Here is a 17356-nt window from a genome sequence, read left to right as displayed (position 1 = left end):
CAGACTCGGGCATGAACGTTAAGGGGTTAACAGGTCCACAGGAAACAAATGACTGTCGTTACTGTGTTCATGGTATAAATTATAAATGCTAGGTAGTCAAATGCTAATTCGTTAAACATGTATGCATAAAAGTCATTTTTTTATGCACTATGTAGGAGTAGGTCAAGTAGACAGTATGTGCAGCAGAGTACAAAATATTGCCCTCCTCCCTCTGGCTCCTAACCTAACCCAGACCTAACTCAGCTACAGATGTCCTAAAATTAATATGCTAACATACAATCATGAGCAATGTCATATTATTATATAACTAAAATTAAATAATGATACTGTTTTGCAATGGTCTTATTTTATAAAACAAATAATGGTCTACTGGCTGTATAATTTGTGCACAGTAATTGGAAAGGTAGAGAAGATTGACGAGTTTAATGAATCAACATTTTGTCGTAGAAAATATCACAGAGGCTATTTGAAAATTAATCACAGCGTCAATTTTGTACATCCTATTAACGATGCTTACACAAATTAAATTGAGACCACTTGTAGGCATGACATACATTCTTTAATCTTTTATATAACACATAATACTATCAGTATTTTATATTTTCAAGAAGGGTAACTTCGTTGGATAGTCATTATGTATTTAGTAAATGTACGTAACAGAAAAATGCATTTGACTTCCTGGCATTTATAATGTACAGCATGAACACAGTAACGGTACTTAACCTTACTTTTTTATTGCAACTTTCCGACAAGTTTAAACAAAAATGACGATTTTATGCTACGAAGTTTGCTAGGAATATACCATCAGTTCGTATACAAGGGGACCTGATATTTTTCAACAAAATAGAACGTGACGAAAAGAAAATCGAATCGACATCGTTGCTATGAGTAATTACTTGGGTGATTGGGTGACTTTTGAAATTCTAAGAGCGTGAAGTGAATCTAATAATCGCGCGTTCGTGATGAAAAAAAAAAACGAACAGTAAAAACTTGATGGCCGAGCGCGACATTGTTTTAATATCTGCTGATTGCAAACTTCATTTTACTAAATGGAATTATATTAGGTATTTCATTAACGAACGTTACGAAGCTTGGGCAGAGTTTTCATCATCTAGACACGTGTTCGTCCAATTATTTTCATCTATACATACAGCATAGTCGCCCAATTATTTTTTCACGCGTGTATTTGTAGAGTATAACTGTACTTTTCTTTTCTTTTTAAATTGCATCGTACGTTAGTGCTACATTATAGGTACACGAAGACAAAATAAAGTTACTACTCCCGCGATTTTAATCGAATCGTTATCTTTTCTTTTTTAGAATTTTTCAATAAGAACTTTTTCGTTACGAGCGCATTATAAGGAATATATAAGGGTTTAGAATTGAATTTGTTAACTTTTAACTTGTTGGATCTCACAAAATAAAGCAATTAGTAAGATAGGAAATGTTATTCATTTGAATAATCTTTCGAAGCCAATTGAAAAATTTCAAACGATGTTCGTGGTTCTCAAAAACTTGTTCGAAAAAAATATTTCGGTTAATAATGTTATTTTAAAAGTACGATCGAATATCTCTGTGTAATCGCCGATTAATCGATAATGATTTGATTCAGTGAAAATCGTGCTCACCCTAATTATGCTGGACTTTCCCACCCCAGGTGCACCGAGAAACACAACTTTGATACGATCCAGAGTGTCTGCGGGGCTTTCTTCCTCTTTCGATCCGCTTTCGGCGTTTTCACAGGATATTGACTCGCCTCCTCTCCTTTCCAAATAGTCCAGATCGAGCTCTGCGAACGATTCACATAATCAATCATTTTTGTCATATCAGACATAAAATTTCACCTTTACTAAATGAAGGAGTTTGCTCTTCCCTCTACAGGGTGTTCGGTCAACCCTGGGAAATATTTTAATGGGAGATTCTAGAGGCCAAAATAAGACAAAAATCAAGAATACTAATTTCTCGACTGAGGCTTCGTTAAAAAGTTATTAACAATTAAATTCAAAAATTTCAAATCGTTCTAAAAAAATTATTTTTGATTGCGGGGGTCAATTATGATCATTTTTGGTCATTACACATACCCCCGAATTCCTACGGATTTTCGAGAAAAAAATTCCTTACCGAAAATATAATGTAGGGCCAGAAATGGTTCCCTGAAATTTCATGGAAATCTTTAAAACGTCATAACTTCTGAACGGATTGGACGATTTTAATGTTCAAAAAGGCAAACGACGCGTATTTTAGTGTAGAATATGTAGAAATTATAAAAATATTCGAAAAGTTGTTCCTTAACCACGTAAAGTTAGAAAAACCTCATAAAAATGGTCCAATTTTCAAACAGCCATAACTCCTACATTACTGAATATATTTTAATGAAACTTTTTTCTGCAGTAGAGTCCATAGGTACTTACAAAAAAGTATTAAACAACTTTTCTGTAGAACGTCAAGCAAAATTATTAAAAATGGAAAACAAATTTTTAAGGAAAATCGACAGAGTGCCTAAATTTTTCAGCGAAAAAAAAAGATTTCAAATCGTTCTGAAAAAATTATTTTCGGTTGTGGGGGTCAATTACAATCATATTTGGTGAATAGATATACCCTCGAAATCCTACTCAGTCTCGAGAAAAAAATTCATGAAGTGGACAAATTTTTCGACAAAATTAAAAAATTTCAAATCATTCTAAAAAAATTATTTTCGGTTGCGGGGGTCAAGTACAATCATTTTCGGTGAATAGACATACCCCCGAAATCCTACGCAGTTTCGAGAAAAAAATTCATGAAGTGGACAAATTTTTCGACAAAATTAAAAAATTTCAAATCATTCTAAAAAAATTATTTTCGGTTGCGGGGGTCAAGTACAATCATATTTGGTGAATAGATATACCCTCGAAATCCTACGCAGTTTCGAGAAAAAAATTCTGGAAGGGCGGAACTTTAAACGTTAATAACTTTTTAACGAAGCCTCCATGAACAAATTGGTATTCTTGATTTTCGTCCTATTTTGGCCTCTAGAATCTCCCATTCAAATTTTTCCAAGGGTGGCTGAACACCCTGTATATCAAGATATAATCAAATATGAATACGCTTTTAAATCGAATCCGATTTAAAAATCCCAATATTTTCCATTAGTTGTAGAAATATTTGATTTATCGAATCGTTCTGAAAGTTTAATCGGAATTTTTATATTTACGCGCTACAATATTTTATTCTCGATTAGTAATACTCTTTTTTTTCGCGTTGTTTTCGCGATGTACTTCGATATATATCGTTGAAGTTTAAAACAAACATCGTTGTACGTCGCCAAGATATCGAATATTATACGATTTCAAATACTGCAACGGTGTATCCGATAGTTTTGGCAACGATTCAAGTTTGCGACAGATCGTATGCTCGAATTCTAGAGGATTAAAGGATTTTGCGTGATGTTGGCATCCCTTGAATATTTGTTATTGGTGGGTTTGTCGATACGGAGCGGGGGAAGCACTAATTTCTGGTCACTGAGAGATTCGTAAAGGGAAATCCGACAGTTTGTAGATAAAAACTGTCGAGGAATGTAATGGCGTCACCTACGGGACGGTACCATGAATGAGACCTTTCTCATAACATTCTCTGTACTGGAAGAAGTTACGTGCTTTAATCCATTTACACAAGTATTATTATTAAAGTAATAATAAGCTGAAGCTGAAAAATAAACTGATACTACATTATAGCTAGAATCGCGTGAGCTTACATGCACCTAACTAACAAAATACCAAATGAAAGAATGAAATTAAACATACAAATTGTTACAAGGTATGCTTTCGTAATCTTTAATTTACATTTTCTCTTTCTATTTTTGTGAAATGATAACTTGCGTATCGCTTAGCATCCAGAGAATCGACACAATCGAACGTTTTCGTAAACAAATTATCAATTCTGTAATACTCTTTTAATTATCCTATTCTTAACACGAAATGTTACAATTTTAACCGATTACTACGACCACCTGCACGTTAGGTGACCCGATTACAGAAATAAATCGCGTCTTCCCTTTTTAATCTATGTGTTTATTCGAGGAGACTGTTTCGTCGATGGCGATTGGTTTCAGAATATCTTTTGTTCTGAAGTTTACTTGGAGAATACCTTATTCGTCAAATATTTTTACACGTGACCTGCAACTCCTGCAAGGAATACAAACTTCTTCGGTTCGAAAATCGAGCCACGTTTGGATTCGTTGCATGATTTATTTCTTTATTTTAGACATCGTCAAATTATTAATTCTACGGTGACTCGCTCTCGACAAAACGCACGGTATTATTTTCGAATAAATTTTTTCGTCTAAATTCCGACGAGGATCCTTTCTCGTTTGTGGAAAATAATTTGTCGCTCGAACGAAACGCGTAACTCGGTGGGAACAGTCTCTCAAATACCATGTATGAATGTAAAATTGCGAACCAGAGTATTTATCGCCAGCCTTGAACTGATTCCAACTAAAAATAAAAATCGAACGAAGCTGGACCCGACGCGGACAAAATTCGCCCCGATCGTGAATCAAACGTTATATTCGACTATTTAAGCGTCCCTCGGATCGCATACAATCGTCGCGCAAACTTTCGATAAAATTAGAATCTGATACTCCGAGCTCGGAAAATTAGAGACCCCATTCAATAATCTTTTCTCATAGATTTTACGTAAACAATTTTACATTCAACATTTCTATAAATTCTAATTTTTCACGTACAATCCTATAATACGTAATATTAATTACATTGTATCGTATACAGTGTGTTCAGCCAACCATGGGAAAAATTTTAATGGGGGATTCTAGGGATCAAAATAAGACGAAAATCAAGAATATAAATTTCTTGTCCGAGGCTTCGTTAAAAAGTTATTAACAATTAAATTCAAAAATTTCAAATCGTTCTGGAAAAATTATTTTCGGATGCGGGGGTCAATTACAATCATTTTTTGTTATTACACATACCCCTGAAATCCTATCCACTTTCGAGAAAAAAAATCGTGTAGGTGCTGAAATTTTTCGGCGAATAAAAAATTTTTCAAATCATTCTAAAAAAATTATTTTCGGATGCGGGGGTCAATTACAATCATTTTTTGTTATTACACATACCCCTGAAATCCTATCCACTTTCGAGAAAAAAAATCGTGTAGGTGCTGAAATTTTTCGGCGAATAAAAAATTTTTCAAATCATTCTAAAAAAATTATTTTCAGATGCAGAGGTCAATTATAATCATTCTTTGTCATTACACATACCCCCGAATTCCTACGCATTTTCGAGAAAAAAATTCCTTACCGAAAATCTAATTGCCTAAATTTTTGGACGAAAAAAAAAAATTTCAAATCGTTTTGGAAAAATTATTTTCGGTTGCGGGGATCAATTACAATCATTTTTGGTGGATAGACATACCCCCGAAATCCTGCGCATTTTCGAGAAAAAAATTCAGAACCGGCGGAACTTTAAACGTTAATAACTTTTTAACGAAGCCTCCATCAACAAATTGGTATTCTTGATTTTCGTCTTATTTTGGCCTCTAGAATCTCCCATTCAAATTTTTCCCAGGGTAGCCGAACACCCTGTATATCGCTTATTTTGTATGATAGAAAAAATCTCGAAAAAGATGACTTCGAGAACAAAATTCGGTCCATCATCGTATTGGCGCCTTCGAACAGAATACTTTCTCCGTCTGACATTTTTTCTATCATACAAAGTAAGCAATATGTTTAAGGTGGTCAAGTTAGGTGAAATACCCTGTATATTATACGATATTTAAACTTGTGGAGGGTCCCAATAATCTACTCAAGGGTTATACCATCGTCTATTAATAATTCTTTTTTCAAAAACGATTCCTTCGGAAGACCGACTTCAAACGGAATTCGCCAAAGAAAAATCTCGCTGCACAAATTTCGGGTCACGAATCATGAAATTGTCCACCCCCCTCCTAAATCGTTTGCACTTTTCCGCGTGGTCGACGTCGCGAGAGCACGAAGTCTCGAAGAAGATTGAATTTTAAAACGTTCCTGACGATACCATCCGCGTCGTTAAATCCAAATTTCGTTATCGCGTTTGGAATTAACGTCCGCGTTTACGGGCAAAAAGAAGAAAAAACGGAAGCAGTGTCTTAAAATAAAATTGCGAAACGAGATTGGAAACTTGCGTTTCGACGCGTAACGCGGCGCACGATAATAATATTTGGGAAACGAAAGAAAGGGGGGTTCGTTTCGATGAAAAAAGCGTGGGGAAATTAGAAAATGGTCACGTGTCGTGCGTGTTTTTTACGATTCGTTACCGAGCAGTCGTTTGTTCACGTGCAGGGTCGACTGGATCGACAGAACTTCGTTTCCTTTTCTCGTACGATCCATCGATGTCGATCGCGCGATCACCGTGGCACGACATGAATAAATGCAAGGAACGTTGCACCTGCGAGACGCAACCGTAATCCGACAACCTTCGCGTTCGACACTCGGTGCACGACTGACTCCGCTCGGGTTTCGGGACTCTCAGGGAGCCACATGGCTCTCCAGTGGGACACGCCGATTTTAACGAGTCTTTGCAAGGCGATAGTATACGTATTCCTAATGATAAGTGTAAAATATTAGGTGTAGATACTCAATAATTTTAAAAATATAAACAATTGAAGTTTTGCATCATACCTATACAGGATGTTCGGCCACCTCTGGGAAAAATTTTAATGGGAGATTCTAGAGGCCAAAATAAGACGAAAATCAAGAATACCAATTTGTTGATGGAAGCTTCGTTAAAAAGATATTAACGTTTAAAATTCTGCCCTTACTGAATTTTTTTCCAGACAGTAGGTAGGATTTCGGGGGTATGTCTATTCACCAAAAATGATTGTAATTGACCCTCGGAATCGAAAATAATTTTTCCAGAACACCGTGTATACCATGAGTGTAGATAGTTTATATTGAAGCGGCGTTGGTGAGGCGAGATGAGTACTTGGCTAGTAAATCCAAGGTCCCTAGTTCGATTCCCGGTTCAGTGATATGTAATTTTTATATAATTTCCATGTATGTAATAAAAATATAAATAATGAAAAACATATAATTCATAACAATAAATGTAGTTTATTTAGTATTTAAAGTAACGATTTACAAAAATATACAATTAATGTAGCGCTAAAACTTTCTTATAATGTGGGCAATTTTGATACACTTTAGCACTATGTTATAACACTAGAACTACTTTAGTGTATCTTAATGTATGAAATTGAAATAATAGATACTTGCAGAAATGTATAAATCCAATGGAAATTAATGTTTATATTCATTCTCCTTATAGAAAATCATAGTCAAGCAAATTTGTAACAATTTTTATTATAAATAGGTAATTTTACCCATTTTAAATGAATTATTTACTCTCTACAGGGTGTTCGGCCACCCTTGGGAAAAATTTTAATGGTGGACTCTAAAGGCCAAAATAAAACGAAAATCAAGAATACCAATTTGTTGATGGAGGCTTCGTTAAAAAGTTATTAACAATTACATTCAAAAATTTCAAATCGTCCTGGAAAAATTATTTTCGGTTGCGAGGGTCAATTAGAATCATTTTTGGTGAATAGGCATACCCTCGAAATTCTACCCACTTTCTAGAAAAAAATTCGAGAAAGTGTGAAATTTTTCGACGGGGGAAAAAATTTTCATATTGTTCTAAAAAAATTATATTTAATTACAGGGGTCAATTACAAGCATTTTTGGTCATTACACATACCCCCGAATTCCTACGCACTTTCGAGAAAAAAAATTCCTTACCGAAAATCTAATTGCCTAAATTTTTGGACGAAAAAAAAAAATTTCAAATCGTTTTGGAAAAATTATTTTCGGTTGCGGGGGTCAATTACAATCATTTTTGGTGAATAAACATACCCTCGAAATTCTACCCACTTTCTAGAAAAAAATTCGAGAAGGTGTGAAATTTTTCGACGGGGAAAAAAATTTTCAAATCGTTCTGGAAAAATTATTTTCGGTTGCGGGGGTCAATTGCAATAATTTTTGGTAAATAGACATACCCCCGAAATCCTGCGCATTTTCGAGAAAAAAATTCGGAACTGGCGGAACTTTAAACGTTAATAACTTTTTAACAAAGCCTCCATCAACAAATTGGTATTCTTGATTTTCGTTTTATTTTGGCTTCTAGAATCCCCCATTAAAATTTTTCCCAGGAGTGGCCGAACACCCTGTATACTCATGGTATATGGACATAGTGCTCAATTTTAATTGTTTCTATCTTTAAAATTATTGAATATCTACACCTAATATTTTACACATACCATTAGGAACATATATACCTTGCAAAGACTCATTAAAATCGAAGTCGAATAATCGGAATCCTCCCCTTGTCAGGGATTACGAGTCGTAGTTTCATTTCCTTCATTTTAATTAACCACTGTATCCTGTTACGTGAAAATCGTATTACACGACTGTTCCTCGCAGTTGTACGTTCGCGTACGTAAAATCATACACAAAATGTGTAAAAATATAACCTACGCAAAATGAAAATTATACTTTTAGATTCTCTAACGATAAAACAAATTTCCACCCAAGTTCCATGACAAGTATGAAACTGTTTTTTAATAATCGACAGTCGCGCGATCGAAGCCACGCGAAAAGGTTAGTAAAGTTTAGTTTTCTTAAAGTTTCTTTAAGAAAATTAAAAAATAGAAAACTAGATTTTATCAAAGGTTCGCGTAGATAGTTCGAGTAGGTTCTTACTGTGCTCGATCCCACTGTTGCTCACGAGTGAAAAAAAGTTGAACACTGTTGGGTACGACCAACTCCATGAAACGATCCAAAACATTGATTAACGCCTGTATAACCCCCGAGTCTTCGGCATCCTGGAATCCATCGGGACCACGTTCAAATTCGTTAAACCATTCGTGACTGGTTACGTAACAGAGTTGGATTATACTCTGATTACTTTCGTAATTGGTTAACCCGTTGCCTGTGGCTGCGTTCCCACGCGTGCGACACGAAACAACTCGAAAGGCTTAAGGGGGATTTCTTGTGTCTCGAGTTAACCCCTTAATTATGGCGGACGCGCGACGAAAATTCGATCCTGGCACGACGAAAATTAAAAGAATCTTGAAATTTCTTTAGTTCCGACACAACTCTCGCGCCAAGAATTAAAACACGCTCAGAATTACTAAAACAAGGACTTATCGGTGTGATATTTATACTAAATAATGTTACACATACAACAAGATTTTATCTTTGAGTAATATCTACGTAAGCTAAACAAATATTCAATTTAAGTTAGAATAATACAATTTCAAGAGGCAAAACTATAAGACGCCATATTTAAAAATGAACGAGATGTATAATATCAAATTAATTGTAAATATTCTTTATCGATTATTCCAAGATCGTATCGCGACAATTAAAAGTTATCATTATTTTTGTATTTTTTTCGTAACTTAAATTAGTCCTTATTGACAATGTTGTTCGAGAAAATATTCAGTATCACGCGCGGAGGAGCATCGATAAATGTTTAATAGCTATGGAGCACAATAGAGACGTGTACTACGTACGAAACCTGTTATCAAAGGCAGCAAATAGTCGTGAAATGCAATATGGGGGAATTCGAACGGGTAGGACCCAAGAAAGACGATCCTGGATTCGCGAAACATGATAGAGACGACCTCACACTCGCAGAACTTTGTAGGGGTAATCTAGAGTTGTAGTACTCGTAGGAGACTGTGTCGACGACCTCGAACTTGCGAAACTTAATAGAGACTTTCTCAGGTTTAAAGAATTCGATAGAGTCGTACGGTCTGTCCCGTAGAGACCGTATCGGCGACATCTCTGTAAATATAAATTTATTTGTAAAAACTTTAATCGAAAAAAACTACGTTCTTACTTCGATAACTAGTCCGATCTCCGTCAGGAGAAGCTTTTTTCCACTTCTTAAGTAAATCCTTTGTTTCTTTTTGTATGTTTAAACCTATTACGATTCGTTCAACAGTTTTAACGCACGCTTTAAACACTTTTAACCGAAATTTTCAAACATTGTTACATCAATAGATAGCCTTAAGAATTTAATCTAATTTTATTTTAATTGATGAGATTTTACCAAATATGTACATGAAATTTTTTATCTGTACAATGGCGGTTTATCATTTTGTCCATTAGCGTCCGTGTACTCGGTATCATAGGAGACAATAGACACGTTTTTAGACTCGATTCTAGAAGGATAAAGCATGAAACTCGTAGAATCCATTAAGGACAACCGAAAACTTCTTGGAGCCAATAAGGTCAATGTTAGACTCGTGGTATTCGATAGAAACAATCGGGAACACTTTGGAACCGGCGGGGACTACCCCCAGAATCTTAAGATTCGATCGAGCGAACCGAACTCGAGGGATTCCGTAGAGACAAGAACCAGAACTGAAAAGACTCAATAAATACGTTTCGTTGGCCAGTTGCACGATCCGAAATAAAACAGTAGAAATATATATATATATATACAGGATGTCCGGCCACAGGTGGGCAATCTTGTAGGTGGCGATTCTATAAGTTTACATTACTCTACAAGATCGATAAAATTAAAAACAAACAAAATTATAAACCATACGATAACAACTTTAAAAATCCACTTAAATCTTCGGGACGATCCAAAGCACGAAATTTTATAAATATTTTATACGAGACTTACGCCATTATCAAATTAGGCGCGAAGATGCGGGAAATAATCATGAAAATGATAACCTCAATTCCGTTGCTTGCTTCGCGAGACAAAAATATTTTTATAATAACGAAATATAATCACTTTCGTAATAACTGACTCGATATGGACGACCAAGGAGTCGTGGAACAGAATTGCGCCTTGTAAAGCATCACCGCGTTTATAGTGTTCGCTATCGTCTAACCCTGATTTATTTTGTAGGTTGGGGCCGCCGCCAGCGATGATCCGGAGTGATGAATCGTTGATGTTGAAGCCCAGGTGTTCTGCCCGCTCAAGCAAATGCGAAATTGTCGGTATCGGTACACTTAACCCCTGGTGTCGTCGATGTCGACGCACTCGACCCTCTTTAAAAAATGAAACCGAGGTCTCTTATCGTCTACGTTCCAAGCAAGTTCCGTATTGGTCAAAACTGCGCGTCGAACGAACGTGAAAAAGTTCAGTAAGTGCAGGAGAATTGTGTCTCGTTGGTCATTTATTATTCTTTTATTATCCTATCTGTTCAAACTGATACTAATAAACTATCGAGTAATCGGAGACTGATCAATCGATTAATCCCGTGGAAGGCAGGATCTGTTAGATAAATAAAAGCAACATTGCTTTAAAAAATATTTCTCGTCGTACGAAAGAATAGTCTAAAAAGTAGGTGATTCTCGATCAGTAAGAAGTTCTGATCACGCACTATTTTTCTACAGTTAAACTTAGGTTGAAATACACGCAAATACGAAAGCTGATTACATTGTATATTATTGACGATCGATAAAAGAGAATTAAGTTGTTTGGATCTTTGTCCTGGCACACACTCGATTACAGATGTAATCGTAATATACAGGGTGTTCAGCTACCCCTGGGAAAAATTTTAATGAGAGAATCTAGAGGCCAAAATAAGACGAAAATCAAGAATACTAATTTGTTGATCGAGGCTTTGTTAAAAAGTTATTAACGTTTAAAGTTCCGCTCGTAATGAATTTTTTTCTCGAAAATGCGCACGATTTCGAGGGCATGTCTAATGACCAAAAATGATTGTAATTGACCCCTGCAACTGATAGTAATTTTTTCAAAACAATTTGAAATTTTTTTTTTCCGCCGAAAAATTTCACACGCTTTCGAATTTTTTTCTAGAAAGTGGGTAGGATTTCGAGGGTATGTCTATTCACCAAAAATGATTGTAATTGACCCCTGCAACTGATAGTAATTTTTTCAAAACAATTTGAAATTTTTTTTTTCTGCCGAAAAATTTCACACCTTCTCAAATTTTTTTCTAGAAAGTGGGTAGGATTTCGAGGGTATGTGTAATGACCAAAAATGATTGTAATTGACCCCTGCAACTGATAGTAATTTTTTCAAAACAATTTGAAATTTTTTTTTCCGTCGAAAAAATTTTCACACTCTTTCGAATTTTTTTCTAGAAAGTGGGTAGGATTTCGAGGGTATGTCTATCCACCAAAAATGATTGTAATTGACCCCTGCAACTGATAGTAATTTTTTCAAAACGATTTGAAATTTTTTTTTTCCGTCGGAAAATTTCACACCTTTTCGAATTTTTTTCTCGAAAGTGTGTAGGATTTCGAGGGCATGTCTAATGACCAAAAATGATTGTAATTGACCCCCGCAACCGAAAATAATTTTTCCAGAACGATTTGAAATATTTGAATTTAATTGTAAAGAACTTTTTGACGAAGCCTCCATCAACAAATTGGTATTCTTGATTTTCGTCTTATTTTGGCCTCTAGAATCTCCCATTAAAATTTTTCCCAGAGGTGGCTGAACATCCTGTATATTATTGACGATTGATAAAAGAGAATTAAGTTGTTTGGATCTTTGTCCTGGCACACACTCGATCGCAGATGTAATCGGAACATATGACAATGCGTTCAACCGAGTTTTTTACGTTACAAATATTGCATACAGCTTTTTTTGAGGATATTTTCGCGCTATGCATCGGTCCGTGTTTACAACCGAAAAGCATTTTCAGAGGATTTGATCGTCCGTCGAACAGAGAGATACAAGGTTACTTCGAATCTTTTGATTATCGCGTAACCTTGAGTTTACAATGGAAAATCGGCGTTCAAAGAGTTAAGAAGATTCGAATAATTGTAATGTTTAATACGTGACGGTACTTACGACGTTGCTTCTGCGGCGGGAGGCTTCGCCGCCTCTTGCCGCTCGCAGTTTTTGTCCCTATGATTATCGGTATTCCCTCCAAAACTCTCTCGGTAATCGCCCGGAATGTGCTAAGCGACTCGCGCGAGCCTCTACTTCGTCATCACTATCGTAACTCTCACTCGTAGAAAATACTATTTGATCACTGTATACGTAACCGACTATCGTACCCGTCGATCCGGATTCACGACCTCGCTGCATCGAATCCCCACGTTATATTCGTAAAAAGATTCTCGACGGCGGTCGTTCGAAAACACGAAATAACCCCGAACTAACTAAACATCTAATTACAACACCGACCCACGCAGATTCATCGATTTATTGTCGTGCACAAAAGCATACGTTCGATAAACGTACGTTAAGAAACGACCTTCGCCCATATTTTTATCGAACCCTCGCCGACACACTCCCCTGAATTATTTTGCATCGCCGTGCACCGATTATGTAACGCGCCTTGCATCCAGCGCGAGCACGACTGATGGTCATCGTCGATTTTCAACGGGCACGCGCGTCCACGACGATCTCGACGTACTCGGTTACGACTGTTCCGTCGAGAGGCTCCCTACCGTCGCGAATTATCGACACGGGCTACACCGTTAACCTATTTCCCTCGTCGTCTTAATCGATGATTGCACGATCACTGTCCGCGCGCACCGTGTTCACCGGTCGATCGATTACGAGTATTTCGTCCGGCGAGTTAACCTAAGATTCACCACGAATCCACGGGATCCGCGTGCTCGCGACACGAAATAACAATAACATTCGTCGGGGGCCACGAGAGGACGATCGCGATTACGAGTGCCACCGATGGGTTCCCAGCCAATGATCGCGTCGAGCGAGTCCAGCGGCCCTGGTTCTGTGGCGTCTCCGCTCCGTGGACGTATTATCTCGCACGCGGGTCCCGTTTCGCTCGTTGGCCGGCGATGCACGCGACCGTAAGCTCGCGACGACGCCTCCTCGTTCCCGTGGGAGGCCCCGTGGACGTTCGACCGCGCGAAAACGCGCCTCGTTCTGTCACCAAACGAGGAAACGAGCCGGGAAACGGACTGGCGCGGCCAGCATCGCGGAGGATCACGCGCGAGGGAAACCCAGTCGGCGGGACGACGATGTCGACCCCTGGACGATCGAAGCTACCGACGGAGTTGCTCTGCACGTGCGCACGCCACCCGACCCTTCGCGCCAATTTCTTTCCGTCACGGTGGATATCAGCAGCTAAAACAAAGACAGGTACGCAGTATTTTTCAACACCGTACCGGTACACCGAGTACACTTTTTTGATACATATAAACAAAAGTCCAAGATATCTCTATATCGTGGTCACGATTTTTAGACAATTCGCTACTGTGAATGTATATCATGAACATTACCGAAGGTTAGGTTAGGTTACTGAATTTTTAGAAGCGCGAATAAGAATAAGACCGTTCCTAAGGGGAAAATTTTATTCGAATAACAGATAGAAAACCTAATGAAATTAGTGTACAGGTAATAATTTATATTTATATTTCAGAAATATTTAGTAATTGAAATTTTTATTTGTATTTAACGAAGTAACGGATTATCTTGTATTCGTTGTTCGAACATTTTTGTTCGCGTCGGAGTTTGCTCGTCTTCGATGCAGCTCGTTGACGTTTTGAGAAGTTTAGTAGAATAATTCGAGGATCAAGTAATCGAGGACCGTGTATCGATCCTCTGTATCTACGATTGGAAATGAACTGCAGTTTGTCCCAGTTTCTAAAGTCGCTACGTATAATTCGTCCAATATAGACGTGACTTCGATTCCGTGTCGGTTCCTGCAAAATGTTCATTTTTAAAAGAAACGTTCGTTATTCCTGAATGTTTTACTGTTGACGGGAGGAAAGGTGTTGTAAAATAACAAAACCTATTTATCATACGACGTAGCCCGGCCAATCGAAACTGTCCTTCGATGCCAAAGCCACGCTTCCATTGGGCATGCGCGTCGAGGAATATAATATAAGAATTTGTATTAAACAACGACCTCATATCGATTCCTGCTCCCGTTCCTTTTTTCACGATTTTCTTCGTGCACCGACGATAATGAATTTTCTTTCGCCTGGAGCTATATCAGCTGTCAGATATTCGAAGGAGTAACCTAATCGCGTAAAAGGAAACTCGTGTTGAATAAACGATCGGGGAACCTTGATTGAAAATACAGGGTGTTCAGGGTGTGCTGGGAAAAATTTTAATGGGGGATTCTAGAGGCCAAAATAAGACGAAAATCAAGAATACCAATTTGTTGATGGAGGCTTCGTTAAAAAGTTATTAACGTTTAAAGTTCCGCTCGTTCTGAATTTTTTTCTAGAAAGTGGGTAGGAATTCGGGGGTATGTCTATTCACAAAAAATGATTGTAATTAACCCCCACAGCTAACAATATTTTTTTCAGAACGATTTGAAATATTTTAATTTCGTCGAAAAATTTCACACATTCTCGATTTTTTTTCTAGAAAATGGGTAGGATTTCAGGGGTATGTCTATTCACCAAAAATGATTGTAATTGACCCCTGCAACTGATAGTAATTTTTTCAAAACAATTTGAAATTTTTTTTTTCCGCCGAAAAATTTCACACCTTCTCGAATTTTTTTATGGAAAGTGGGTAGGATTTCGAGGGTATGTGTAATGACCAAAAATGATTGTAATTGACCCCTGCAACTAATAGTAATTTTTTCAAAACAATTTGAAATTTTTTTTTTCCGCCGAAAAGTTTCACACCTTCTCGAATTTTTTTCTAGAAAGTGGGTAGGATTTCGAGGGTATGTCTATTCACCAAAAATGATTGTAATTGACCCCTGCAACTGATAGTAATTTTTTCAAAACAATTTGAAATTTTTTTTTCCGCCGAAAAATTTCACACCTTCTCGAATTTTTTTCTAGAAAGTGGATAGGATTTCGAGGGTATGTCTATTCATCAAAAACATTTGTAATTGATCCCTGCAAACGAAAATAATTTTTTTAGAACGATTTGAAATTATTTAATTTTGTCAAAAAATTGCGCACCTTCTCGAATTTTTTTCTAGAAAGTGGGTAGGATTTCGAGGGTATGTCTATTCACCAAAAATGATGGTAATCGACCCTTGCAACTGAAAGTAATTTTTTTAGAATTAATTAAAAATTTTTTTTTCATCGAAAAATTTGGGCACCTACCCCCTGTCGATTTTTCTTAAAAATTCGTTTTTGATTTTTAATAATTTCGTTTGACGTCCTACAGAAAAGTTGTTTAATACTTTTTTGTAGCTACCTATGGGCTCTACTTCAGAAAAAAGTTTCATTGAAATATATTCACTATTATAGGAGTTATGGCTGTTTGAAAATTGGACAATTTTTATGGGGTTTTCCTAACATTACGGAGTCAAGGAACAACCTTTCGAATATTTTTATATTCTGCGATATTGTGTATTTATTTGTATATCGTTTCAAACGTGTGTGTTTGATTAATTATCAATTGGTCGGATGGTGCAATTGACCATCGATATCGATCATCTAAATTTCGATCTGACGATTTCCGAATGGGTGGGAAATATTTCAAAACGATACAATTAACATTTATAACATTTTATAAGATAAATATATTACAGCTTTACATTGAGAGAAACCATCTATAATACTGACGATTCAGTTCACAATATGATTACAGTATTAATGATCATGTTCAGCTACATGCATTTCATTAATATTGCTTTACTGTTGCTTAAAGTTACACGTGGCAATAATTAACACTTTGATGGCCACAGGTTTCATACAAGGATTATTATCGTCAGCTGTCGGAAAATTTTACGAAACTTTCAACACGATCGAAGCATACTTCGACGCGAAATTCTTTAATTCGACATTTTATAATTATCGAAATGCTAGTTTTACATAGTTTTATCATTAAATAAACGTGCAAACGTCAACTTGATTGATTCGCAAAACTTTAATTAAAATCGCGGTTAACTAAGGATGTGGTATAATATTTTCTTGAGAAACTCTAAATATAATGGAATCGTAATCAATTTGTACCGGGGCAAACTCAATAAACTGATTAAACGACGATATCGCGACAGAAGCAACAAAGTCACGTACACGTGATATAGGCCGTCAAAATGTTAAGATATACCTACAGCTAAGACAGAATTTATATCAAGATCAATTATATAATAATTACGAATGTAAATTTACCCCTTAAGCTATGGTATTATCGTTACAATCGTATTAAGTCGATTTACTTTTCATAAACTATCCTACGGACATAGGAAAATTATGTCTTCGTTCGGTCGTCGTGAAATATGAAAGATTTGTGCCGAAAATTTCTATATTTATAAATTAACGGCGGAGAGGAACTGCCGTGCACAGTGGATGGATCTTCTTAAACTCGAAGAAGAACAACGTTACGATTGTACTTATCGGATTTCGTTGTATTTTGCTTATGTTTACGCGAACATTCAGAAGATTATAAAATTAAAAAAAAAAAAGGTATAAATATTTCAGAATTTGAATTTCTGCTAG

At 36.5% G+C, this 17356-nt stretch overlaps 2 protein-coding genes across 2 annotated transcripts in view; one reads left to right on the top strand and one right to left on the bottom strand.

The window, feature by feature from the left end:
* The window catches only part of LOC143348299 (ras-like protein family member 10B), a 124785-nt gene that overhangs the window by 13082 nt on the left and 94347 nt on the right, over nucleotides 1-17356 (bottom strand). Inside the window, exons 2-3 of the mRNA XM_076778370.1 lie at nucleotides 6286-6670; nucleotides 1629-1789 (exon numbers count right to left, since the gene is read on the bottom strand). Coding sequence (XP_076634485.1) covers nucleotides 1629-1789; nucleotides 6286-6358 — 234 coding nt within the window. The 5' untranslated portion in view covers nucleotides 6359-6670. The remainder of the gene's footprint in view (nucleotides 1-1628; nucleotides 1790-6285; nucleotides 6671-17356) is intronic.
* Nucleotides 13838-17356, top strand: part of LOC143348279 (uncharacterized) — a 36393-nt gene continuing 32874 nt past the window's right edge. Inside the window, exon 1 of the mRNA XM_076778318.1 lies at nucleotides 13838-14081. Coding sequence (XP_076634433.1) covers nucleotides 13961-14081 — 121 coding nt within the window. The 5' untranslated portion in view covers nucleotides 13838-13960. The remainder of the gene's footprint in view (nucleotides 14082-17356) is intronic.

The sequence above is a fragment of the Colletes latitarsis genome, chromosome 11, assembly GCF_051014445.1.
Source record: "Colletes latitarsis isolate SP2378_abdomen chromosome 11, iyColLati1, whole genome shotgun sequence".
Lineage (NCBI taxonomy): Eukaryota > Metazoa > Arthropoda > Insecta > Hymenoptera > Colletidae > Colletes > Colletes latitarsis.
The sequence above is the reverse complement of the archived record's forward strand: the minus strand, read 5'-3'. Positions and strand labels throughout refer to the sequence as shown.